The sequence below is a fragment of the Stigmatopora argus genome, chromosome 1 (assembly GCF_051989625.1).
Source record: "Stigmatopora argus isolate UIUO_Sarg chromosome 1, RoL_Sarg_1.0, whole genome shotgun sequence".
Classification (NCBI taxonomy): domain Eukaryota; kingdom Metazoa; phylum Chordata; class Actinopteri; order Syngnathiformes; family Syngnathidae; genus Stigmatopora; species Stigmatopora argus.
The window spans coordinates 29,192,680-29,219,545 of NC_135387.1; the positions used below are offsets into that span (position 1 = coordinate 29,192,680).

The 26,866-nt window shown below is 39.7% G+C and overlaps 2 protein-coding genes and 1 non-coding gene across 5 annotated transcripts in view; all 3 read left to right on the forward strand.

Annotated features, from left to right (window-relative positions):
- LOC144085639 (uncharacterized) overlaps positions 1-15,623 on the forward strand; it is a 34,770-nt gene extending 19,147 nt beyond the window's left edge. Inside the window, exons 1-3 of one of the 3 annotated variants that reach the window (XM_077615129.1) lie at positions 1,492-1,651; positions 4,400-4,762; positions 12,302-15,623. In XM_077615129.1, the coding sequence (XP_077471255.1) occupies positions 1,576-1,651; positions 4,400-4,762; positions 12,302-14,709 (2,847 nt within the window). In that variant the 5' untranslated portion in view covers positions 1,492-1,575 and the 3' untranslated portion in view covers positions 14,710-15,623. Of the gene's footprint in view, positions 1-1,491; positions 1,652-4,399; positions 4,763-7,898; positions 8,066-12,301 lie in introns of those variants that run through there. The other 2 variants (XM_077615146.1, XM_077615120.1) reach the window with 2 other exon arrangements.
- Positions 108-217, forward strand: LOC144087367 (U5 spliceosomal RNA). The gene has a single exon (XR_013304714.1). It is a non-coding gene; the product is annotated as a U5 spliceosomal RNA (small nuclear RNA).
- A 7,626-nt stretch (positions 15,624-23,249) lies between the features above and the next one.
- Positions 23,250-26,790, forward strand: LOC144083215 (L-rhamnose-binding lectin SML-like). Its single transcript, XM_077610821.1, has 9 exons — positions 23,250-23,283; positions 23,412-23,416; positions 23,488-23,599; positions 24,282-24,417; positions 25,237-25,346; positions 25,421-25,465; positions 25,539-25,674; positions 26,523-26,626; positions 26,783-26,790. The coding sequence occupies exons 1-9, from the start codon at positions 23,250-23,252 to the stop codon at positions 26,788-26,790; spliced, it is 690 nt and encodes a 229-aa protein (XP_077466947.1).
- The last annotated feature ends 76 nt before the right edge of the window (positions 26,791-26,866 follow it).

The window sequence follows — 26,866 nt, forward strand, 5'->3', positions numbered from 1 at the left end:
TGCTCAATGGACTGGAACCACGCACTAGTTTTTAGTGCTTTAGCTTGTGTGTTAAACTACTATTGCGGATTTAGACATTGCTCGTCCTATCAATTTCTTACTATTACACACCTGTTTCTCTTCAAATCGCTCTAATCTTTCGCCTTTTCCTAAAGTTTTCTGTGGAGAGGAACAACAAGAGTTCAATAAATTTTTAGAGCTTCATCTCTTTGGCAATGGTAAATATGAATTTAATACTTATCTGAAGCTTAAAGTAATTTCAATCCAATTTTTGATGTTCTGTGCTACCAGAGCTTTCTCTCTCTCTGTCAAAATTAAATATGTAATTGTAATTGATATGGTGCAATGGTATTTCACAATTTCAATGCTTGGATTTATACATACTGTTTACATCACAGGTGTCAAAGTGGCGGCCCAGGGGCCAAATCTGGTCCGCCGCATCATTTTGTGCGGCCCGAGAAAGTAAATCATGAGTGCAGAATTTCTGTTTTATGATCAAATTCAAATGAAGTTTAAGGATGTATAGGGAATATTTCCTGTTTTTCCCCTTTTTAAATCAATAATTGCACTTCTTTAATCCAAAAATTAGTTGTTGTTTTTTTGGTTGTGTTGTTTTTAGTTGAAAAAGCATTTTTTTAAATCTGTTTTAGATCTATAACAAACTAAATTTAGGGCTTTTGGTCCAGTTCCTTTAATTCAATTGAAAAAAAATCTAAATATGATATCTAAACTGTTTTTAATTTTCACTGTAAATGAACAGATTTTTAAAAATGCAATATTTACTCTTTTTACTTTTTAATAAAAAACAAAAGGTTAAAACATGATACATCTAATATTTGCCCTCTTTTAGATCAGATTAGATTAGATTAAGTTTGTAGCAGTAGCAAGCACAGACACAGGAAAAGACAATGTAGACCTAGATAAAACTGGAACCACACACAGGAGGCTGAGGTTGAATTTTCTGATAAAAAAAATTTTAAATACATTTTTAAAATCCATTACAAGAGAATATTTGCTCAAATAGAAGATTTGAACTTATTTTAATGTCCAAAAATTATCTCTCCATGATCGGAAAATATGTCAATTCATTAATCGATTAATTTTGGCAGCCATGATGGAAGACATAACGGCCCTCCGGATGAAAGAGAAACTACTTCGTAGCCCGTGACAAAAAAAACCGAGTTTGACACCCCTGGTTTACATCCTCAAACATTTGACTTTGTTAATTGAAGTAGTGATAAAGCAACATGTAATATGTCAAATGATTAATCAACTAACACTTATTGATGACAAACCCACTGCTTAATTCATGAATGTTTTAATTTATATTATTCTGAAGAGGCGGTTTTATGTAGAAAGCTTCATATGTTCGTTTCCCTTTTTTTAACTTTTGGATTTTATGACGCGAAGGGGCGGGGCGTTGCCTTACCCATCATGCAATGCATGTATAAGAAAGACTGGGCAGTCCGTCGATTTTCGTGTCATCTCGCAACTCGTTGTGGGCGGCTGTCGAAGGAAATGGCGACAACTACACCAACTGTGGAAAACGTCCAGGAGGGACTTTAAAACGTCAAAATGGAGCCTTCGCGTCGCCTTCATTTGACTCTTGGCAAAATCATGCATGGCAAAGCTGTTCTTCACAGACTAGAAGGTTAGTTGACTTTTGGTGATTATTTATTTGTATAACATATACTGTGAGTGACGCAGTCCGGATTTATTTCGGTATAGTACTGCTTTGGATATGTTTTTGACGTGTAAACAGACCCTGGGTACCTTCACTTGATCCACGGGGTTTTTCCCCCAGTGCAGCGAGGGTTGCCAGATTGGGCGCGTTCCCGCCTTTTTTTGGTTAAAATGTTAGAATTTTGCATACAGTCCTTGAAAATGCTCGAAAGAGTCCGACACACAATATTCCTCCGCACTCTGTATGAAGATAGGCATTTTCGTAACCCTACTAGATAATGGGAAATCAAGTAAATGTGCTCCATTGCCGCTACATGTCCGTTCCAGTGCAGTGTTGCAACAAAGCTGTGGCACTTGCCCACTTTGTGGAATATTGGCGCAAATTGGGAAGATGAAAACGCCAAGCCACCCACACTCATTTCAAAACCCTTTGGAAATGATAATAAACACTTATTAAATCAATGCATAACATGTCATTTGAAAGCTGGTTTAGCGTTGAAATGTGAGATAGGTGGAAAAAGCCAATGTTGTTTTTGTTGTCTTTCAATTAGAGCACAGGTGTCAAAGTGGCGGCCCGGGGGCCAAATCTGACCCGCCGCATCATTTTGTGTGGCCCGGGAAAGTCAATCATGAGTGCCGTCTTTCTGTTTTAGGATCAAATTAAAATGAAGTTTAAGGATGTATAGGGAATATTTCCTGTTTTTCCCCTTTTTAAATCAATAATTGCACTTCTTTAATCCAAAAATTAGTTGTTGTTTTTTTGGTCGCAGATCTTTGACATTGCAAACATGATGTCTATTCTCTGACTATTTCCTTAACGTGATGAGGCTAAATAGCAGAAATGACAAGGTGTTTTTTATGGCTATAAATTGGCTTGTTAGCTTGGTGCTTTTCAACACTCAAAAGGGAGGAAAAACTATGACATAAAAATGCAGTCCATTTACTGGGCAATGGAGCGATGTAGACCCCGCTCGTCTTTACAGCATCCTTCAGGCGAGACTGTTTCAGGACAGCAAGGGTTGGTTGGACCCATTTGTCTCTTCACTTGCTGTTATGCCTCCAAGTCCTCTGTCCTTGTTACTCGAAGGCCAGGTGCTACCCTTGATAAGATGAATCAAAAAGATCCCTGACCGTCTCCGGTGGCTTATAAATCAGTGCTGACTGTCTCCTTTGTGTGTAAGAGTACTTTTATCCAGATAGACTGCAACCTGAGAGCATTGTTTGAAAAGCGGTCTTGACTGATTACACTTGTGTGCTTCCCACAAGTTCTGACCTTTACTGTTTTTTCCCAAATATGTGTGGGATATGCTACAACTTCCATTGGATTACTCATTCTTCACGGTAGTCTAATGCTCTACAGCAGGGGTCGGGAACCTTTTGGAAAGAGAGAGCCAGAAACAGTTTTCATTTTCTAATGTTATTTCTAAAGCGCCATTCTGAGAATTTAAAAGTCAAAATATATGAAAATGTGCGTTTTTTGGTGTGTCATTTCACCACTTTTTAATCACAAAAAGTCTGAATTCTTTTGACAACATTTTTATGCTGTTGCTAATTAATCAGTATCAATGAGATGATGCATGCAGAAGAGTCATAAAAACTAAATTATGATTAAAGTGGTGCTAGAGCTCGTCTCAACGCCACAGTGTCAACATGACGCTCCTATTGGTGCGTTCGGGACTCGGCTCTCTCACTAGTGATTTCCATATTTGACCTCACAGGTTAGTGGAGAGCCATATGCACCCATGGAAAGAGCCACATATGGCTTCCGAGCGGTAGGTTCCCTACCCCTGCTCTACAGCGTGTCAAAGTGGCGGCCCAGGGGCTAAATCTGGCCCGCCGCATCATTTTGTGTGGCCTGGGAAAGTCAATCATGAGTGCCGACTTTCTGTTTTAGGATCAAATTAAAATGAAGAGTATAGAAGTATATTACATTTCCTGATTTTCCCCCTTGTAAATCAATAATTGTCATTTTTTAATCCATTTTTTCTGTGTTTTTAGTTCCAAAATCATTTTGTAAAATCCAAAGATATATTTAAAAAAAGCTAAAGTAAACATTGTTTTAGATCTATAAAAAACGGAATAATCAAGCTTTTAATCCAGTTCTTTTAATCCATTTATAAAAAACAATCTAAATATTATATCTAAAATGTGAAACCAAGTTGACGTTAAAGCGGCCCGCGAACCAACCCGAGTCTGACACCCTTGAATTAGAGCAAGCAAAGTCCAAAATGATTGTCATCTTGTTATGGATGTTACTATGTTTCAAGCCAATTAGGGTTTGAAGCTTGAGTGTACTCACGAGGAACAGCTTGGACACTAAACTTCTGGTAACCTTCTATAGAGCCACTGTGGAGAGCATCCTAGCATACTGCATTACAGTGTGGTACACTGGAATGATTACAAAATGCTCTTGGAGATATACTGTATTTTCACACCTATAAAACGCACTGTGTGATAGGGTTCAGTCTCATTTGCGGTTATATTTTCAGTTTTTTGTCAATACATTGGACACGCCTCGTCTGATAAGGCGCTAACATGACACTAGGCTAGCATATGTTATGTTAGCCGCTAGCGTACTTATGTCATGCTAGCCGCTAGCGTATTTTATGCCGGCTGCTAGCGTATGTTAGGCTTGGGACTAGTGTTTTTTTGGTGAATCATTTTGTGGATACAAGACTTCAAATAAAGAAATTAAGATTTGATCCCTGTGTTTCAGATGTTAGTCAAGTGCATCGAACTGAGCACCAAGATTTGGCTCCCGTGAAAGATGAAGAGAATGAACAATTTGAATGCATTAAAGAGGAACAAATGGAGCATTTCATTTCAGTTGGGAAACTCCACATGGAGGAGCAGCAGCAGCCCCTCATAAAGATGGAGGAAGACCCTCCATATGTTAAAGAGGAGGGGATGGATGTCCCTCTGTGGGCTGTTGAGCCCTTGAGTGGTCAAGATGGTCCAAGTGAGGCCAGCGGAGGGGCGGAGCCTTTGAGTGGCAGCAGCTCAACAGAAGAATCCCAAGCAGACAAGCTCATGGCTCCACCATCGGCTAGCTACGATGCCTCATCACACTTGCGAATCCGTGAGTATCAAGTCACTAACATAGAGAGGAGCCTAGGGTTGGACAATTTCAATCATATTATTTAAAAATATATGTACGACCTACGTCATTACAAATGCCCCATACAAAAGGCTTAGACATATGGGAATTGTGCGGTCAAACAGCGGCATCGTGCGTCCAAGCACAGTTACTGCCTTTTCAGTGCCCTGACGAAAAAGCTAGATCACCTGCTTGAAAAGTATATCCTGGAGCTAAAAAGTTGGAGCATCCATGGCTTAAGCCACGTGTGTCAAAGTGGCGGCCCGGGGGCCAAATCTGGCCCACCGCATCATTTTGTGTGGCCCGGGAAAGTAAATGATGAGTGCCGACTTTCTGTTTTAGGATCAAATTAAAAAGAAGACTATAGATGTATGTTAAATTTTCCTGATTTTCCCCATTTTAAATCAATCATTGTCATTTTTTAATCCATTTTTTTCTGTTTTTAATTCCAAAATCATTTTGTAAAATCTAAAAATATATTTTAAAAAAAGCTAAAATAAACATTGTTTTAGATCTATAAAAACTGAATATTCAGGGATTTTAATCCAATTCTTTTAATCCATTTATAAAAAAAATCTAAATATTATATCAAAAATGGTCCGCCTCTCGTGAAATCAAGTTAAAGTGGCCCGCGAACCAACCCCGAGTCTGACACCCCTGGCTTAAGCGATGTGCTATTTCCTTTCATTGATATGCATTTGTGTGATGAATTAAATGGTAAAATGACAGAAAGCTCCGACTGTATGATGCCGGAATCAAGGTTGGCATGCTAAAGGAGAACGAGAGCTAGCTTGTGCAGGGTAGTTAGTGGCCACCGGCCTGACACGTTTGGCGGACGCCAAAGCTGTCTCTTCATGGGGTTGTTTAAAAAAAATATTCCTGATATGTGATATTATGTACTGTCAATTCCTTTTTAAACTAGTTTAATCACTAATATTTTACAAAGTTTATTTTAAACCACCAATTAAAATGCAATAAATAGTATTTCTTAAAACATGAAAGCAACACAGACTCCGGGACTCTGGACAACCTCTCTGAACTCTGGAAATCGGCAAAAATTGTCACCTAAATTTTTTGGAATTAACCATTTCGGAAAAGTACCACATTTCCGATGGAAATGCCTCGTAACTCACACCGTCGCTACTGCTTCCGCATTTGATTCAACTGCACTGTTTACCGAATTAATTCGGTAACACGAGTGAATTGTGTATCATCCATTCTTAAAAATTACTCGCCTTGTTCGACTTAGGTGTGGCAATCGAATCCGTATCGATTGCATAAGTCGCCTCCATCACTTTAATATTTTTTTTTTCATTTTTTTTTTCCTTAAGTATTATTGAGGCTGACTCAACCACCAGTCTTTTGTTTTGAAATGAATCATATCAAATCAAAAGCGGGCCGCTTTAACGTCAACTTAATTTCACGTGGGCAGGACCATTTTAGATATAATATTAAGATTTTTTTTTTAATAAATGGATTTAAAGAACTTGATTAAAAGCCCTGAATATTCCGTTTTTATAGATCTAAAACAATGTTTAGTTTAGCTTTTTTTAAAATATATTTATAGATTTTACAAAATGATTTTGGAACTAAAAACACAGAAAAAAATGGATTAAAAAATTACAATTATTGATTTAAAGGGGCAAAATCAGGAAATTTAATATACATCTATACTCTTCATTTGAATTTGATCCTAAAACAGAAAGTCGGCACTCATGATTGACTTTCCCGGGCCACACAAAATGATGCGGCGGGCCAGATTTAGCCCCTGGGCCGCCTCTTTGACACATGTGCTCTAAAGCATGTTTTTAAAAAGTCATACAAGAACCAAACACAGTTGCTTATATTCAGTTTATGGTGGAACATTTTCATATGAGGAAAACTTAAGACAACACACCACACTGCTCAATTTGTAGCCACAGATTCGCTACCAAAACCAAATTGAAAAGGCACATAAGGACCTACATTGGTTCAATTTTTGGTCAAGCTCTCTCTCTCTCGAAAGCACAACTTAAAAGGCCACACGAGAACCCACACATGTGAGAACTCCTTTTTTCATGTGCCGTTAATGTTCAAACATTTTCACAGAAGGAACCTGAAAAAAAACTTAAAAGCCTGCACTGGTGAAAAGCTATTTTTTGCTTAATTTGTGGTCCAAGATTCCATCATAAAAATAGCATAAAAATACCCAAAATATCCCACATTGGTCAAAAATCGTTTGTTGCTAAGTATTTTTTTTAAAAGGATAGATTCAAAAGACAAATGTGGCGGACATTTGTCGAATCTATCCATTGACAAAAACGACGGGAATCCCTCAAGTGTCATTTTTGATTCAAGTGTTGATAAAATTAGTCTTCCATGGATTTGGCTGTGAATGAAAAAGTATTAAATTAAATGTTTTATTTCATTTGATCTTTTCAGGATTTTCAATTCGCTTTGAAAGCTACATTCATTTGATTTTTTTCTTCTTCTTTTGAACTTTACCAGAACTGACTTTAGGTTAATTTTGTAGTTCTATTCCATTTTAATATTTATCCAAACTGATTTGATTAGCATTTAACTAAATAGATCTGGCAATTCGCATATGGAGTCAAATGTAAATTGTTTTTTATTACAATGTCTGATAGGTTCATCAATAGGCACGTACAGATAAAGTGATGGAATAATGATTAATACCATTAAATCATTATTAGTAATATTTAATTAAAACTGGAAGACATCGTTGACATAACTGATTACAACTTGCAAGGAGAATTCACTCATAACGCGGCTTCGTTCACAAGCATTCTGACGTGCAGTATACTCTTCTCTGTATTTAGTCGCGACATATTGAAAACATTTAATGTAATCTGATTCAAAACAATTGCATAAGCTAACCGAATAACACCCTTAAGGTAAAAAACAACAACTGTTTTGCCGAAAACAACTGTAAGAAATTGCAGAAGTAAGCATACAATGTGACCCGAGCAGATGGGAAACCAAAACAACTGTAAGAAATTGCAGAATAAGCATAGTACTTTCTTTATAAGGTAAACAAAGCAGCCGTATTTTTAAACAATCATGCGATTATCGCCATCTGCCAGAGTCCAAGTCCAAACAAGGTATGAGTTTCTTGCAGATCAGCAGGAACACGGGGTTTGTTGCCGTCAAGTCCTGATAACAATTAACTGGCCTCGAAAGCAGCTGTGGGGGAAAGTGTCCTTTTGCTTGGTCCCAACATAAAGCATGAATTAATTTAACGCCTTATCACCTATTAAAAATGCTTACAAAACATAGAGAAACATCCCAGAATAAATCCAACATAAAGAGACAAGACAATCTTCTGGGTTTTCTTGCAAGAGAGAATCGAACCTTACAGGTCTCTGACAAGATTCGTTCTAGCGTCATACGCATCTTTTTCTTGTTTATTAGCTCAAAGACCCTAGTTACAATGGACATCTCAGCTCTCAAGGGAGGGGTGGGAAAACAGGAGTGAGAAGTCCATAGTCAAGGACCCTAGTTACGATAGAAGGTTTAGCTCTTAAAACAAATGAAGGTCATGTTGTGCCGAAGGATCTTCTCCACATTCCAGCTGTCCAAGAAGATTCGACCTTCCTGTTTGGTCTAACTAAGGAGCAAAGCATTTACATGGTTGCAGGCAGATGTACTATAATACTTTACTTAATAAGCGAAGTGAAGCAAAGCATTCTTCATTGCAAGCAAATATATAATAATGTAAGACTAATAACCCTAACACCCACTATTTTTTCTAGAAAAAAAACCCAAACATTTTTGATGAAAAAATCTAATACAGTGGTACCTCGACATACGATTGTAATCCGTTCCGAGACTGAGATCGTATGACGAGGTTCTCTTAACTCGAGCGGACGTTTCCCATTGAAATGAATGGGAAAAAAATTAATTCGTTCCAGCCCTCTGAAAAAACACCAAAAACAGGATATTGGATTGGAAAAAAAAGTTTTATTTCTTCTAATTCCCCATCTATGAACAAAGTAACACATAACTAGTGGTTTAATAGAAATAAAATGTTTAATCTAACTAAAATTGGGCGGATTTCGCCGAGGGGAGAGGGGCACAAAAGGGGCGGGGGGCTTCGGTTTTTTTCCACACAACGCACTCGTAAACGGAACAAACACTCCACCCTCACGTTCGCTATCGATGGGCTGTTTGCTGTTGTACTATTCCCTTCAAAATATTCCGAAAATGATGCACACAAATGTCCTCACAATCGGATAACGCACGACCACTTGCCAACGAGCAGCAGTCTTTTATCAGCGATCGCTCCGCTGCTCATGGGAGCTTCGGGGGCGCTGGCTAGCGGCTCCCTTTTAGCGTGTAGCATCTGTGTTCGCATCCCCTCGAACGGCGCCTATGATAGAGTTGCTACCGTGGATGCTATTGCGGGGAGTTGCGAGCCAGTGCCCCTGATGTTCTTATGAGCAGCGAACGAGAAGTGATATAATACTCCTCGTATTAGATAAAAATAACAGGAAATGCAGCAGCTGAGCTTACCCACGTATTGATTGTGGGTAAAGTTTTATTCTGAGTAAGAGTGCCATTGCCTGTCGGCGTTGTGTGCACGAGTATACTTCATTACCCAGAAAGCCCTCTTTTACCCGCGCATGCGTGTTGTGCGTTTCCTGGTCTGAATAACTCATTCGGTGCTCGTAAATATTGTTATACACGAAAGATATGCAAAAAAGACAGTGCCATGGCCACCTGGCTTGGTCGCATCACGAAATTTTGATCGCATGACGAGCGAATTATTCGATCGAAATTTCCGTCGTAAGACGAGAATATTGTATGACGAACGGTCGGGTGACGAGGTACCACTGTATTGAGTGTTTTGTTTTAAGAAAATATCATAGAAAAATAACAAAAATGTAAAAACAAGGGATTTAAACCATTTTGCTTTTATAATTTAATTCAAATAATATTTTTCTCTTTATGAAAAACCAAAAAAGGGAATATTTGAGTTTCTATAAATAAAAATCCCCCAAATAATGATAGCCGAGCTACTGAATAAAAGATAATGCTTTTTTAATGCCTCCCCTTTGGTGGAAGCATTGTAACTGATTTTAAATCTTAAACATAAAAGAGAATGTTTTCAATTAAAATGCTCCAAAAAAGATTCGGGCAAATTTTAAGGGCCTACCATCGCCTGTGAAGATACTTTACTCCCCACTAATCCTTTTCTTTGTAAAAATACACCCCAAAAACAGTTTTAAACACATTTGGCTGTTGACGAAAATACTACAGTGGTAAGTACTGCATGGTGACTGTTATGACTCCCCCTGGTGGTAAGATGTACCAGGGAGTCGCAACTACCACAGCAGAAAAACCTGGCCAATGAGGAGACCGATACACAAGGCAATTATCCTTAAATGATCATTTATTAACACAAGTCAACAGAAAACCGGGACTACGGGACAACATAGGGGAAGCAAAATATACTAAAGTGGCACCCTTAAAATGAAAAAGGTGCTTCTTTCCGCCGCTAATACCGACGCCTGGCGCTGTGAGCTCAACTCACCCAGCATCCACCTTCTCTGCCCAGTTCGTTGCAGTGCGTAAGTTGCGTAAGTGCGTGACATATCTCCAGTGTGCAAAGAACCTTTTTCATTTTTATCATGAAATATCTCGTGCAGCCATTATTCAATATGGTTGGTGAAAAAGCGACATGCTTCTAGTGAGGGAGGTGCAAGGAAGAGGCAAGCCATTTTGTTTGAAACGAGTGGCAATAATAACGAAGCTTCATGCGCGCGAGCGTTGCACGGGCATACAACTTGAATCGTTCGACAGTCAGTACCATTTATAAACAGAAACATCGAGCAGCAGGACTCAAATATTGAACGTTGCACAAAGTTTGCAAATCAATTGAATGATGCCATAAAGTGCTACCGCATCATTTATGATGAAAAAAGGAAGAAAACTGTGCAATCGTCGTTAGATCGCTTCTTTCGGCCAGTTTCTGATACATAAATCTCTCTCTCTCTCTCTCTCTCTCTCTCTCCAGTACTGTACATATTCTCCATTTTATTAAATGTTTTTTTCAGTACAAATCAATGCGTGTTACTTATACAAGCCTTAAACATACAAATGCACTTATATAAACCTTCAATATACAGACGCTCCCCTACTTACGAACATTCAACTTACGAACAACGGTACATACGAACATGTCTGCAAATTGCGTTTAAGTCCAAAAATGTTCGCAAGTCCAATTTTGTATTTCGCGTCTTTTTCGGAGTAGTACTTCTTTCCGCCGCTAATACCGACGCCTGGCGCTGTGAGAGCTCAGCTCACCCAGCATCTACCTTCTTCTTCGTTGCAATGCGGAAGTGCGTGAATGTATCTCCAGTGTGCAAAGAACCTTTTTCATTTGTATCATTAAATATCTCATGCATCCAATATTGAATATGGTTGGTAAAAAGCTAAAGGCTTCTATTGAGGGAGTTGCAAGCAAGAGGCAAGCCATTTCATTTGAAACGAGTGGCAATAATAACGAAGCTTGATGCGCGTCAGAAAGTGGTGAGCGTTGCACATTCAGTACCATTTATAAACAGAAAGATCGAGCAGCAGGACCCAAATATTGAACGTTGCACAAAGTTTGCAAATCAATTGAATGATGCCATACAGTGCTACCGCCTCATTTATGATGAAAAAAAGAAGAAAACTGTGCAATCGTCGTTAGATCGCTTCTTTCGGCCAGTTTCTAATACATAAATCTCTCTCTCTCTCTCTACAGTACTGTACATATTCTCTCCATTTTATTAAATGTTTTTTTCAGTACAAATCAATGCGTGTTACTTATACAAGCCTTAAACATACAAATGCACTTGTATAAACCTTCAATATACTTATATAGGCCTTAAACATAAATTATAATACAAAATATAGCACTGAATCAACTTACAAACAAATTCAACTTATGAACAATCGCTCGGAACCAATTGCGTTCGTAAGTAGGGGAGCGTCTGTATATGTATACCCCGGTGTGTCTAAACTTATCTAATGTCCTATATAAAATCTATGCAGCCCAAAATAATTAACTTTATCTAAACATAAATGCCCTATATAACAATGAATATAGTACTCACAAATAAGGTGAAGTTGGGGCAAACAAAACTTACTTAACTTTAGACAAGGGTGTCTTCTAAAGCAAGTAAGGACTCCACTGCCTTAGGACCTGCATGCCAGACAGTCAAGGTCATAACTGCAAAATAGGAGGGTTTAAGTAAGGGCAGGATGTGGACCATGATTGGAGGAAGGATGAGTGGGAAGTCGTCACAGCTGTGTTGGCCTGGGCAGGGCTCTGCCAAAGGTGTGGAGCCACACCTCCAGGCAACTGCAAAACAAAAACAATACAACCCACAACATAATGTATACACAGGCTGACAGCCGTAACAGTGATGAAATGAATGTTTGACGCACTCTTCCGTTTGGTTTCATTTCTGTGAACAAGAAATTCAGTCATTTTAATTGGAAAATGTTTCATCATTTATCTTCGTGTTTTTGCAGGGTTCCCTCAACAAAAAATGAGAGATGAGCAAATTCCAATCAAAAAGGAGGAAGATCATTTCACCTGGTCACCAGGTGAGCCTGTGAAAAAGGATGATCTGGGCGTGGCCAGCGAAGCGGCGGAGCATGCAAACGCCTCAGCCTGGCCCCAAATTAAAGAGAAGGAGCCAGAGTTCCCTCAACAGTGCAAAAGAGAAGAGCAACCTCCGATCAAAAACGAGGAATGTGTCAAATGGTCAACTGGTGAGCGTTTCAAGAGTGAAGAGGATCTGGGCGTGGTCAACAGAGGGGCGGAGCTTCTGAGCGGCAGCTCAACAGAAGGATGGAGAGCAGAAAATTTAATTGCTCCTTTATCAGATGGCAACGACTTGCTTTATGACGATGATGATGTTGAAGATGTTAAGAAAAATCCCAGTGGCGACAAACTCTGCAAATGCTTTCAGTGTGGGAAAACTTTTGGGAAAAAGTCTTCTTTGAAAAGACGTATGAGGACACACACTGGGAAGAAACCCTTATGTACAGTTTGTGGTAAACCATTTACACACAAGGTAAATTTTAAAATGCACACAAGAACCCACACTGGTGAAAAACCATTTTCGTGTTCAGTTTGCGGTAAAGCCTTTTCTCAAAAGACCAACTTAGAAGGCCACACAAGAACCCACACTGGCAAAAAAACATTTTCATGCTCAGGTTGTGGTAAAACATTTATTGAGAAGGGAAGTTTAAAAAGACACATAAGAACCCACACTGGTGAAAAACCATTTTCGTGTTCAGTTTGTGGTCAAACATTCACAAACAAGGGAAACTTAACAACCCACACAAGAACCCACACAGGTGAAAAACCATTTTCGTGTTCAGTTTGTGGTCGAGCATTCACACACAAGGGAAACTTAAAAACCCACACAAGAACCCACACTGGTGAAAAACCATTTTCGTGTTCAGTCTGTGATCAAATATTCACACAGAAGGTTAGCTTAATTCTTCATGCAAGAACCCACACTGGTGAAAAACCATTTTCGTGTTCAGTTTGTGATCAAAGATTCATACACAAGGTTAGCTTAATTGTTCATGCAAGAACCCACACTGGTGAAAAACCATTTTCGTGTTCAGTTTGTGGTCAAACATTCACAGAGAAGGGATACTTAAAAACCCACTTAAGAACCCACACTGGTGAAAAACCATTTTCGTGTTCAGTTTGTGGTCGAGCATTCACACACAAGGGACACTTAACAATCCACACAAGAACCCACACTGGTGAAAAACCATTTTCGTGTTCAGTTTGTGGTCGAGCATTCACACAGAAGGGAACCTTAAAAACCCACACAAGAACCCACACGGGTGAAAAACCATTTTCATGTTCAGTTTGTGGTCGAGCATTCACACACAAGGGACACTTAACAATCCACACAAGAACCCACCACACTGGTGAAAAACCATTTTCGTGTTCAGTTTGTGGTCAAACATTCACACAGGAGGGACACTTAAAAACCCACACAAGAACCCACACAGGTGAAAAACCATTTTCATGTTCAGTTTGTGGTCGAGCATTCACACACAAGGGACACTTAACAATCCACACAAGAACCCACACTGGTGAAAAACCATTTTCGTGTTCAGTTTGTGGTCAAACATTCACACAGGAGGGACACTTAAAAAGGCACACAAGAACCCACACAGGTGAAAAACCATTTTCATGTTCAGTTTGTGGTCGAAGATTCACACACAAGGAAAGCTTAAAAGCCCACATAAGAACCCACACTGGTGAAAAACCATTTTCGTGTTCAGTTTGCGGTAAAGCCTTTTCTCAAAAGCAAGATTTACAAATACACACAAGAACCCACACAGGTGTCAAACCATTTTCGTGTTCAGTTTGCGGTGTAAGATTCACACAGAAGGAAAGCTTAAAAATGCACACAAGAACCCACACTGGTGAAAAACCATTTTCGTGTTCAATTTGCGATAAAGCCTTTTCTCATAAGCAACACTTAAAAAGCCACACAAGAACACACACAGGTGAAAAGCCATTTTCGTGTTCAGTTTGTGGTCAAGCATTCACACACAAGGAAAGCGTAACAACCCACATGAGAACCCACACTGGTGAAAAGCCATTTTCGTGTTCAGTTTGTGGTCGAGCATTCACACACAAGTTTAGCTTAACAATCCACACAAGAACCCACACAGGTGAAAAACCATTTTCGTGTTCAGTTTGTGGCCGAGCATTCACACACAAGGGAAACTTAAAAACCCACACAAGAACCCACACAGGTGAAAAAACATTTTCATGTTCAGTTTGTGGTCAAACATTTTCCCAAAGGAGAAGGTTAAAAGAACACTTATTAACCCACACCGAAGAAAAATGTTTTCCTGCTCAGTCTGTGGCCACAGATTCGCTACAACAGCCCAATTAAAAAGCTATACAATTCAAAAACCTTTTCCAGGCGCAGTTAATGTTCCAACATTTTCACATAAGGGAACCTGAAAAGAAGACTTAACAACCTGCCCAGGAGAAAAGCCCTTTTTTGCTCAATCTGTGGCAGGACTATCTTAAAAACACAATTACCCATAGCGGTCAGAAACCCTTTTCCTGCTCAGCTTCTTAAAAGACGCAAACGTGGTGTGATAAGCAGTGGCCAATCACTGCTTTGCTTTATAATTGTATTTTGCATTCTGAAAACCTTGTTTACACTTTTTAATGAGTAATATCGATTCACACGATTCAAATACAGTAATACCTTAAGATACGAGCTTACTGCGGGATCGAGCTAGTATGTCAATTTACTCTTATCTCAATTCAATTCTTCCCATAGAAATGAACAAAATACAAATTAATCCGTTTCCATCCTAAAAAAAACAAAAACAGGATGTTACAACGGAAAAACATCTTTATTGTTCTAATTTACCACCGACTCACAATCGGGAACCCTCTGCTGTGCTCATATCTCAAATTTGTCTCGTATCTCAAGGCAAAAAATTCCTCAGAATTTTTCTCGTATCTCAAATGTCTCGTATGCTGGAACACTTGTATGTCAAGGTGTTACTGTATAAGAAAATTGAGTGTCGTTGAAGATTTTATTTACTTCACAATTCAATCCGAAATAGTAGAGCCTAAATGAGGAAATTACAAAGTAAATAATCAAAAATGTTATGTAAGTAATTTGGAAAATGTCTTCACAGTTAAAGACATGCCTAAGAAAAAATTGCAGTTTTTGTCTATTGAATTTGCTAGCAAATCCAATAAGAATATTGAGTGTTATTCAAACATGATACATTTTAATGAAAATAATTGATATATTGAATCTAGGATCTAAGAAACATTAGTAGAAATATGGTGTGAAAGATAATGAATTTGCTCAAAATAAATAAGTAGTACAATGTCCTTCTACTTTTGTCATATTATAAGATGAATCACGTTTTTAAACCGATTTAACATGTCATCTTTTTGGTAGTTCCAATAAAGCTCTCTTTTTGGTGAAATATACTTTTTGGGTCTTTTTGTTGACAAAATCAGCCTTCCAAATTCAAAGGTGACAAAAAGAAGCGTTATTTGCTAAGATTTAAAACTGAGAGGAAAATGAATACATTAATTTGAACAATTTGACAAATTAATATATAAAAGATTGTTTTCTTTCTACAGGTGTGAAAATACAGTAACTTCATGTCTGAAATTAACAGTAAATTGTTTTTATCTTTTTGATGTTGAACGAGATCATTGGTAGAAATGTAACTAGATTTTTATTTTATGTGTAACTATTGAAAAACATTGATTAAAAAAGTTTTATAGGAGATGATAGACAAACTACAAAGGGAATGTAAAGTTAAATGTTTGCAAAAAACTACTAGATTGGGGTATTATTCATTTCAAACAACTGCGCAATACACATTATTGAATGAATTTGGAGTTCAACCAGTACCAGTGGTTCACTTGTATTGATTTAGCTAACGCCTTTTTCTGTGTACCTTTACATCCTTCGGCTAGACCAGGGCTCGGGGACCTTTTTGACGAAGAGAGCCATAAACAATTCATATTTTCTAATGTTATTCCTTGAGAGCCATACTCCGAATTTAAAAGTCAAAATACATGTAAATGGGTGTCTTTTATTTTAGTAATTTCACCACTTTTAAAGTGGAAAAAAAGAATACTTTTGACAACATTCTTATGCAGTTGCTAATCAATGAGAGTATGCATTCTAGCAGAGTCTAATGCAAAAAATGAAGACTAAAGCAGCACTGGGCGTAGTATCTCACTTCTGTCACCAGCGGGTTCCATATTTTAGCTCACAGGTTAGCAAAGAGCCAGATGCACCCATCGAAAGAGCCACATTTGGCTCCCGAGCCATAGGTTCCCTACCCCTGGGCTAGACAGTACTTTGCTTTCACCTATAGAGGTGTCCACATGCAGTATCAGTGCCTGCCACAAGGGTTTAAAAACTCACCTAGTATTTTTATTCAGTGTCTGAAAAACCTGTTACAAGACCTGACTTTACCTGAAGGTACTGTTGTTTTACAGTATGTGGATGACCTTTGCATTGCGGCAACTACTTCTGGAATCTGTCTGGAGGTCACTAGGATGGTCCTACTCAAACTTCCTAATCTTGGTTTCAAAGTGTCCAAGAAGAAGCTTCAGTGTTGTCGAAAAGAAGTAACTTTTCTAGGTCGTATTGTGTCAGCCAGAGGACTGTCCATGTCACCTGAACATCGAAAAACCATTTTGTCTCATTCCAGACCCTGTAAAAGACATGTTGTCAATTCTAGGCCTCTGAGGCTACAGTAGGACCTATATACCATGTTATGTGGACAAGACACACATTCTTCGTGCTCTGGTCAAAGACAAAGGTGTTAAGAGCCTTAGAGCACAACTTGATTAGACAAAGAAAACAGATGAAGCCTTTGTATCCCTGGTCCAAGAACTGACCTCGGCGGCTGCCCTGGCTAACCCTGATTTTGACAAACCTTTCTATCTTGACGTGTCCAACTCGGCGACTACAGTAAATGCTGTTTTGTTTCAGAAGGTTTCAGCGACTAGACGGGTATTGATGTATTGTAGTGTAGCACTAGATAGTGTTGAACTCTGTCAACCAAATTGTAGTCGTTATGCCGCAGGGCTCGCTAAAATGCTTCTTAAAACAGCCCATACAGTGATGGGACATCCTCTATACGTTCTGACTGATCATGTCGTAACGGCGTACGTGGCTTCGTCATCATTTACCTTATCATCACTTCAACAGTCCAGACTTTTACGTATCCTCACAGCTCCAAACATCAATTACGTTCACAGAGGCATCAACATGGCAGATAACATCCATTCAGGACCCCACGAATGTGCTATGCGGGTTAATCACCAAAGGTACGTTCGTGCTGAACTTGCTACCAAACCGCTCACATCCGGTCGCAATATGTTTACAGACGGTTGTTGTTGGAGAGACCATTCGGTACGTGTCCATGCGGCGGCTCCCATAGTGGAAAGCAAGGGAGATGACTTTGTGCATTGTGCATCCTCTATCCTGGCCGCTAATCAGTCTGCCCAAGCGGCTGAGGTGTTGGCTCTCTGTTTGGCTTTGGAGACCGTAGCAGGTCATCCGGTTACTGTTTATAGTGATTTGGCGTATGCAGTTTCGGTTGCTATCATTGACCTCCCTGAAGGGGAACGCAATGATTACACCACAGCCAAAGGTCAACCCATTGCACACAAGGATATGTTGCGCCAGCGCGAAGCCTTGCTCCTTCCGTCCCAATTGGCGATTGTTAAGGTTCCTGGTCACTCCAAGTCCTCATCTCTTACAGCTAGAGGTAATCATGCGGCTGATCAGTTAGCAAAATCAATAGCTGGATACGTTGTAGATAATCCTTCTAATCTGGTTCTATTGGCTTCTACCCACCACTCAGGGACGGTGCATGAGAGTTTGTCTGTGGATGTGGTTATGGAGGCCCAGCAGTTGTAATGTATTGTGGACCTCCTAAAAAACACCAATCCGACATTTAATTGTTCTCATTACGATTCAATATTCTCACTTGCCCAAGAGGATAAGACATTTTTTTTTGACAAATCAGTAGCCCGCTAAAATTTTACCTGTCTCAAATTAAACTGGACTGGAAAATCGTTGGGAGGCATTCCGTCTGACTGGTGTGTAGTAAATATGTCTTTTCCGGTGCCACGCCCCTTATCCCGAGCTGACATGTGGTTATGGTGTGGAAGCGATAAGTTGTATGATAGATTACCCTCGAATGCTTCTGGTGTGTATTCTTCGGTGTCTTTGTTGCTTCCGGTTTCTGTTTCCCCAGTGGATCTCACAACTGAAATACGCTTACCTTCAAACCTGAAGGATGTCTTGCATCGCAACAAGAGAGCATCATCCACCTGGATCCAACTCCGACCCCACCTATATTGACGCCATAGGCGTCCCACGTGGCGTCCCTGTTGAGTATAAACTGGTTGATCAGGTTACAGCAGGATTCGAAAGTATTCTAATTTGGGTCACCCCTAACAAAAATGTGGATCACATGAATTACAATTATTCATTACAATGTCCAACGACTTAGCAATTACATTGTTGAGTCGTTTGAGACGGTACATGAACAGTTAGCCGCAACATCTGTCATGGCTTTCCAAGATCGTATAGCATTAGACATGTTATTGGCTGAGAAGGGTGGTGTGTGTGCTATCTTTGGTGATTCGTGTTGCACTTTCATCTCCAATAACACCGCTCCAGATGGACGTCTCACCAAAGCCTTAGACGGCCTCCGAACCCTAACTAAAAAGATGGCAGACCATTCAGGTGTGGGCGCCTCAATCTGGGACCAATGGATGAATCATTTCGGTGCCTGGAAAGGTTTGGTGGGCAGCGTCTTCATATCTGTTGCTGTGTTCGCTGCTTTACTTACCCTGTGTGGTTGTTGCATCATTCCCTTTGCTCGTACTCTGGTTGTTCCTTTGATCGAGAGGGCAGTGGGAACACTCTCTAAAGGTCAGTATGCTCAGTTGCCCCAATCTGACCCCTCTGCACCCCCGCTGAACACGTGTTCATGGATACACTAATGTAATACTTCTTCGTTTCTCTTCTTACTAACCTGTGTGCTATTTGTTGGTGTGGTCTCTTCAAGATTAATGTTTGCACAATGAATAAAGGAAGCTTTCAGTACGAGATATTCTTTTGAGGTTGATTACAGACGGCTTCACCCAAGGCCAACTGATACGGAGGCGAGTGAAAAATCCCAAGAGGATGGAAGAAGTTGGGACCTTGGAGACAGTCGTGGCCCAGTGAATGTCATACCTTTAATCAACTAATGCATTATTTATATTTTTGTTATGAAAACTGGGCAGTTTTGGGTGTTTTCTCTGGTACTCGGACGATTCGCCGAAAGACGTTTGGCCGACGGACGTTTGGCCGACGGACAGTTCGCCGAACGGACGTTTCGCCGAAACGCTCGCCCCACCCCCGGATCGTGTGTATACATGTTTTTCAACCTCGGCCCGCGGGCCATATACGGCCCGTTACAGATAACATTCATTTAGGAATGTTATCTGTAACAGACCCATCGCCCTCACCTCTACGTTTAGCAAAACGATGGAAAGGCTCATCGTGAACCGTCTCGCCTGGTGGTTTGGAAGATAAACAGCTTCTCAGCCATTGGCAAGCCGGTTTTCGAAAGGGAAGAAGTACGACGGACCAGGCCCTGCGACTGTTGCAGTTTATCTCTGACGGCTTTCAGTCGACTCAACGTGAAGATCGCTCTCCCACCCCCGCCTTTTGCAGACCTACACTATGAAAGTCAGAGGAAGAACTTGCCCTACCGAAAGGAAACCGCACGGACCTGATTTGTTTCCGCAGTGGACACCACCCCTTGCTCCGCTGTTGGCTCCACCTTATGGGGAAATCCGACTTGGATCGCTGCCGCCTGTGCGATGAGGAAACTGAATCGTCTGAACACCTATGGCTCCGCTGTCCGGCCTTAATGACCGAACGCTACCATCGCTGCCTGGGCAACTCCCTGGATGAACTAATCAGTGTTCCAGTGGCAGCTCCAGTGCTGAGGGTAATTCTCAGGCGCCTGAGGTGAAGATGAAGAAGCCGACAGCGATGTAGGACAGAGTTTATGCAAACAAAACTTTGGACTGATATGGTTAGACATTTGCAGGGCTAAGTTTTGTGCAAACACGATATTTTTATAGCTCACACAAACTGCCGTAGCCTATCTTACATCGCGCGATTCGAACAAACAATTGCAAAGCCAGTTAGCCAGCCTATCTTACATTCCGCGAGGCAAACAAACAATTGCAAAGCCAGTTAGCCAGCCTATCTTACATTCCGCGAGGCGAACAAACAATTGCAAAGCCAGTTTGGCCAGTCTATCCCACACAACCTAAACTTGTTCCCACATTTTGACAGGACAAGGAGTGATCGATGTGAAAGAAGTCCTGTATGGACGCTCAAGTTCAAAAGTTTGCATGAAGGGACAATCCCAAGAAATGGTGTCTGATACCCAAGGCACCTTGGACCAAATTAAGATGAGTTATGCAGGAAGATCTGAACCGGGGATTGACCCCTTGATCTCAGAACTGTGAAGTCAATACACTAACCACTAAACCATGAGGCTGCCTTTTCGACTCAATAGTTGCCACTATTTTTTATCTTCTAAAACAAAGGTGTGGTTTAAAGGATTTTTTTGTTTCTGCAGTTGTCATGGAAAGCAATCGTGTGACTTGTTCCTGGAAGATTTCCGCACCCCCGATCCCAATGTTTGCACCTCCAAAATATTTACAAACAGACTTTGACTGCATGCCTGCGAGTAAATCATCTGTGCGTATTATTGTTTGATCAAGAATTAATTCGAGTTTTGCTTTATTCACAGTTACTGTGGTGGCGTGTGAGATTTCTATTGCACATTTATATTGTGGTAAGTCTTAAATATGTATTTTCAGCGTAACTGACATCTCATTGGGGTGTTTTGGATTTGTCAGGTCAAGGACATGTTATTCATGTCTATAGTGCCGACTATGGCCGCCGTGATCAGAATATCTGTCAATACAAAAGGCATCCACATGGCATAGAAAACAAGGAATGCATGGGCCCAAATGACATCGTTGCCAACAAGTGACCAAAAGGTTCACTAGTAGAACATGAAGCCATTAAAAATCCAAAGTATACATTTTAAAATGTAATGTTGAATTTTAAAGAAATCGGTCTTGTTTTTCAAGGGGATTCTACCCCTTCTTTTTAAATGCAAAAAAATGTTGGATTTTTTTTGGGGAGAATTCTTCATCTCGTTTTTCCATTGGTTGCTATCAGTGTATTTTGTCTAAGACAAATGGTAGATAAAAAAAAAACGTTAATATTTTAAAACTGCCCTCACTTGAATACTCGGTATGTTTTTTTAAAAGTAAATGCTTTAAAGTAAAAAAAATCCATGAAATGGAATTTGTTTTTTGTTTTTTTGGGTGAGTTACAGTATAAACCTTTTTTGTATTTTTTAATATGAAACTTTTACTGGGGGTATTTGAATAATCCAGAACCTCTCATTGGTTGCTATAAAAATAAAATACAAACATTTTTCCCCTATAATGCAAAGAAACCTAATGCTACATTTAATTAAAAAAAAATAAAATTTACACAGGTTTATTTCAAGCTAATGGGTGGTTTCAGTTTGAAATGGGAGTGGAAAGCTGTGAAAATTTACCATTTGGCCAAAGGGGGTGGCTTGGCCGTCTATTAATGACAATTCCGTTTCTAGGTGTAATGGCCAAAATAAATGTGATATCATGGCAAGCAATGCTGTGTTTGGGGACGAAACGACCGGGCTGCGGCAGAGCCACTCAACAAGGCAGAGTAAAAAAAGAAATCCGGTTCTTTTAAGATGGAATGGCTGTCGGAGTGTGTGCACATAGAGGAACAAATGGTGAAATTGGGTGAGAAAGGTATTCTCTGCAAAACACGCAGAAAAGCTAAAGTTGTTAGCGAGTTTTCCGATGGAAAAATATTGGATATAGATGCAAGTTTAACTATCAAGTGACGCATTCAGCAGAAAAGTCATTTGATTGAGAAGTGAGAAGGACAGATGTGAAAAATACGGTAAAATTTAAGTCAGATTTGTGGATTTTCTAGTGACAGTTATTAACATGTTTCATTCAGATTTTAATCCTTACATTTTATTATTACTAAATCATTTATGTGTAGTAGACATGCACCTGCTTATGGCAGGTGTGATACTGGTGTGTGCCCATAGCGAGCAATGATGATGTTGCTCACACTGGTACTCCGTGTGCTCAGGGAGGTTATCTTTCTGCCCAGACAAACGAAAAATTAGAGGGAACATTGCCTGTGATTAGCTAGTCCACATTTAAGTCTAGTATGAATGGACTTTTGTTGCAAAATGTATTTTATGTTGCTTAATGTCGTTGTGCTTTTTGTCTTTTTTTTAAATGTGTCAACTAAGATATGACAAAGTCTCTTTGCAATTGCTTGTTCATATTATATCATTATATATTTTGTAAGTATGACGTCATCGTTGACATCCCTGTGAATGGCTGACATGTCAGCACAAACACTCAACTGTCTGACATAGATTAATCAATCTTTGCCCTGCAAATGATTAAACGTATCTGTCCAGAGGCCTGCCAACAACTGTCTGTTTTGCCTGTATATAAGACTCACTCACTGGTCATTCGGAGAGAGTTGCAAGGACAACAGACTATGAGCGATCACGCTGATTGAGCTCTCCCCATTCTGCAGTCTGGTAATAAACTGAATCTCCTTTAAATTGGTCTCACTCTTTCTTAACCTGCTGTTTTACAGACATATCATCAACAGACCTAATTGTTTGTTGCCGTTATTTGTGGTGGTGGTTGAGGACCTGACACAACAGAGTGATTTAAAATAGCTCTAACATTTGATATGAGAAGTTTTCAGCCTTGAGTGCGAACGAACCGCTCCCGAGTGATTAGAGCCTGGGAAACATGCCTTCCTGCATTAGAATCTGCTCAGCAATAGGTGAGTAGTCTCTTGAGTCAAGTATTCATTTCACGGAGATAAAAATATATTTCTCCTATTTTGCAAATGTGACTGACATAAAAATACAGTCTAAAAATGTCTACTTTATTCATCCGCCTGTTTTCCAGTGCTGGTAGCGACAGCTTTATTCCTGGCAGCAGGTGACCATTAAAGATCTTGTAGAGCATTTACATTTGTTTTCAGTTTTCTAAACTATTTTTTCATTTGTTTGTATTTCTTTCCGCAGTTGTCGATTCAGTAGAGCAAATGACTACCTGTGATTCTGACAATTCGAACATCCATCGCCTACACTGTGGTAAAACTTTGAGCTTTTTCTTTCGTGGACCATTTTCAGTGATATTTTCTTAATTTCCTGCGGGCCAAAATATTGCTGTGGAGTATGGAATGTATTCTTATGCTTTTTATTAGTCAATAGGTTTATTTAGTTTAGTCACTAGAATAGAATTTTGCATGACCTAGCGGAAATTTCCGTCCTTGACACCTATGAGTTAGGGGCGCGTCATCTACCATGACACACCCATTTCTTTGTTCACAGTTTCCCGCCTAAAGTTTGTACCTATGTCACATGACCTTTGTCAATAAAACTAGTCGACCTGTTGGGGGGAGGCAGGGAGTTCAAACTAGTCAGGCTGGAGGATAGATGCGCTCCTGCCGCTGGCTGCTCTGACCCCCTCCTTCAGCTGAAGCTAGATAAAACTCATCATGGCCGACTCTGTGTGCTTCCTCTAATTCGAAGTTATTGAATGTTTATCGATTAGATCCAACAATTGCCCAGCAGACCACCGTCGGCCCGTGACCCATAGTTTGGACACCATGCTCTTATAAGTTACTTTGGAAAAAGCGGGGTTAAAACGCGATTTTATTATTTTTAATAATTATTTAATTTATTTTTATTTGTATACTACACCTTGAAAGCGGTAATTGTCCCATGCCTCGTTGAATTGTTTTGATTGTTGTGTACTTTTGTCTTGTGCCAGAGGTGGGAGTGATCGCCGTTGACCAGGCTTTGTACGGTCGCTCAAGCTCGGTGGTGTGTGCTGAAGGCAGACCTTCACAGCAGCTGGTAAACACCCAGTGCGCCCGTCAAGGCACGGTTGACGCCTTGAGAACAAGGTACGTGTCGCTCTCCTGTAAAAAGTCACACGTATTTATTATGCCTATGAAATGGAACTTGCCATTCATTTTTGAACCATCTGTAAACAACTAACTGCCACCGCAAAAACATGGTATCTCGTAAAATAAATAAATAAACACCTTGATATGATCTCACATGTGGAATTTGAGTGTATTTCAGACAAAATTAGATAGATTGACGTATTTACAGGAGCCGGTTCCCATTCTATCAAAGTATTTAGGCAGATAATCTTTTCCTGGTTCCGTCTGCATAACCCGCCACTTTCTCTTGATTGGCTCGTCATCAGAAAGGCAACCAATCCACAATAAGACGCAGTTTGACGTAATGGTTACCGGAAAAGCAAGAACATTGTTTCGCGAAAAAAAGAAGCCCATTTGTTACGTTTTGTGAGGAAAATTAAGATTGGCTCCTTCATAAGATGGCGGGGAATTAGATGCAAAACTAGGCAAATGTATGCACTGTGACAAGATGAACTATGAATAATAAATAATATAGAATAATTGTTGATAAATAAATAAGAAACCCTAACTGCATATCTTTTTTTCCATTTTGAAGAACAACCAAATTATTCAGTCTACTTTTACTGAAGACTGTAGAAATCAGTACTGGATTTCCCAGTTTTATTGTGAAAATTAATGAAAACAAAAATACTGTATTGCATCTTTGAAGATTCAGAAATGTTTTTCCCGACACATCAGGAAATGGATTTTATTTTCTTTAATGTATTTTTTGTCCGTGTTCATTTTCCTAAACACTTTCTTGTGTATGTAAAGTTTTTTTTCTCATCACATTTTCAGATGCAATGGCAAAAAGACATGTGTGGTCAACATAAATACTTTTCGCAATCCTGACCCCTGCGTTGGCACCTTTAAATATTTGCAGACCAACTTCACATGCTTTCCCGCAAGTACGTAGTCTCTGTTGAATTGCCTGCAATGTATCCGATCATAACTAATATTTGGAATCTTCTTGCTCAAATAGTTACCGCGATAGCATGCGAGGGGTCTTTGTTGCAGTTGTTTTGTGGTAAGTTATCTTTCCTTTGCTTGATGATCAATTCCAGTGATATCTTTCAAATAACTTCTCATCACAATCCCAGAGTCATCTATCCAAGTCATCTCCGTCTTCAATGCCGAATATGGACGTCGCGACCGGAGCACGTGTTCCTACAAAAGGCCTAGCAATCAGATACAAAATGTTGAATGTCTAAGTCCAAATGAAATTGTCTCCAACAGGTAATGTTGGAGACATTTTGGGGGAAAATTTGCAAATGAAAATTTCATGAAGTAGAAAACTGACCATTTTTCACCATCAAACTCCATACCTGTCAACTTAGAAATTTTCCCGTATTTAATACGTTTTTTTATCATTTCAAAGTGTGTAGGCCGTATTACAAGTTTTGTACGGGATTTTTTTTAAAGTACGTTTTTTTGTAAAACCGATCTCGTTTTACCCATTTCGGCTCTAATCCACATCGTCTCGGTCACTGGTAGCCTACGAAAACGTCATTGTCAACGGCAAATATTGTCATGATATGCGCACTCGAATTCCCTTTCACGTCTGCCTTTTCACTATATAAATATAGCGCGTCAGCAAGCAATGTACCCAAACAGCTCGATCCAAGATGGTGGTGCGCACGGGTGCAGCGGCTCTTTGCTCTCCAGTTTGGTGTTTTGTTTTCTCAATCTTATCGTTATTTACTAACATCTGCGAGGCAAACTTTTTCTACAGTCGCCAGGATTTAATTACTCTCGGGAGGAGATGCGATATATCCATCACAACAGATTACCAACGGGCCTACAATATGCCCGAGGACATCTCGAGACCACCGGGATGGAAAGTTTTAGACTTAAGTGCACCATATGTGCGTAAGTATTTACTGCGTTGCATTTGTACGTTTTTTTTTTTTTATCGCTTAATAAGGGGAATTGCAATCATTAATAAGGGGGAGCAATTGGCCGGGGTTGACAGGTATGAAACTCAAAATATAAATATTGGTCTAAACGAGTTATGATTGTCCATGTGATCATCGATGAGTGGGTTGATCGTGCTTGCCCTAATATTAATATTTTATTCTGTATAGGTGTAATGGGCTAAACAGCTGTACTATTCATGCAAGCAATGGCGTGTTTGGAGAACCCTGTAGAGGCACCCACAAGTACTTGGAAGTTGCTTACGCGTGTGTTTGTAAGACTCTTGTTTTGCTTAATTAGCATTTAAAGCTCATTTTTATTGATGGGAACGAACGAAATTCTGTATTCATCATTTAAAAGATGTTTACTGCAATTGTAGGCAGTATTTATTTGTAGGCAGTGACTCTTTTTATGTTTTTTTTTCCCCCAGATGGTTAGATATGACCTTCATGTATCTCACAGAAGAATATGGAGGACTGTCACATGGTTTAAAAATGGATTAGCGGTGGCAGTT

Excerpts from the sequence above, each read along its gene's own strand:
- LOC144083215 (XM_077610821.1), top strand. The coding sequence starts at position 23,250 with ATGCCTTCCTGCATTAGAATCTGCTCAGCAATAG. Across the intron at positions 25,347-25,420 it reads CTTCACATGCTTTCCCGCAA|TTACCGCGATAGCATGCGAG; the intron begins GTACGTAGTCTC and ends TTGCTCAAATAG. Across the intron at positions 25,675-26,522 it reads AATGAAATTGTCTCCAACAG|GTGTAATGGGCTAAACAGCT; the intron begins GTAATGTTGGAG and ends TATTCTGTATAG.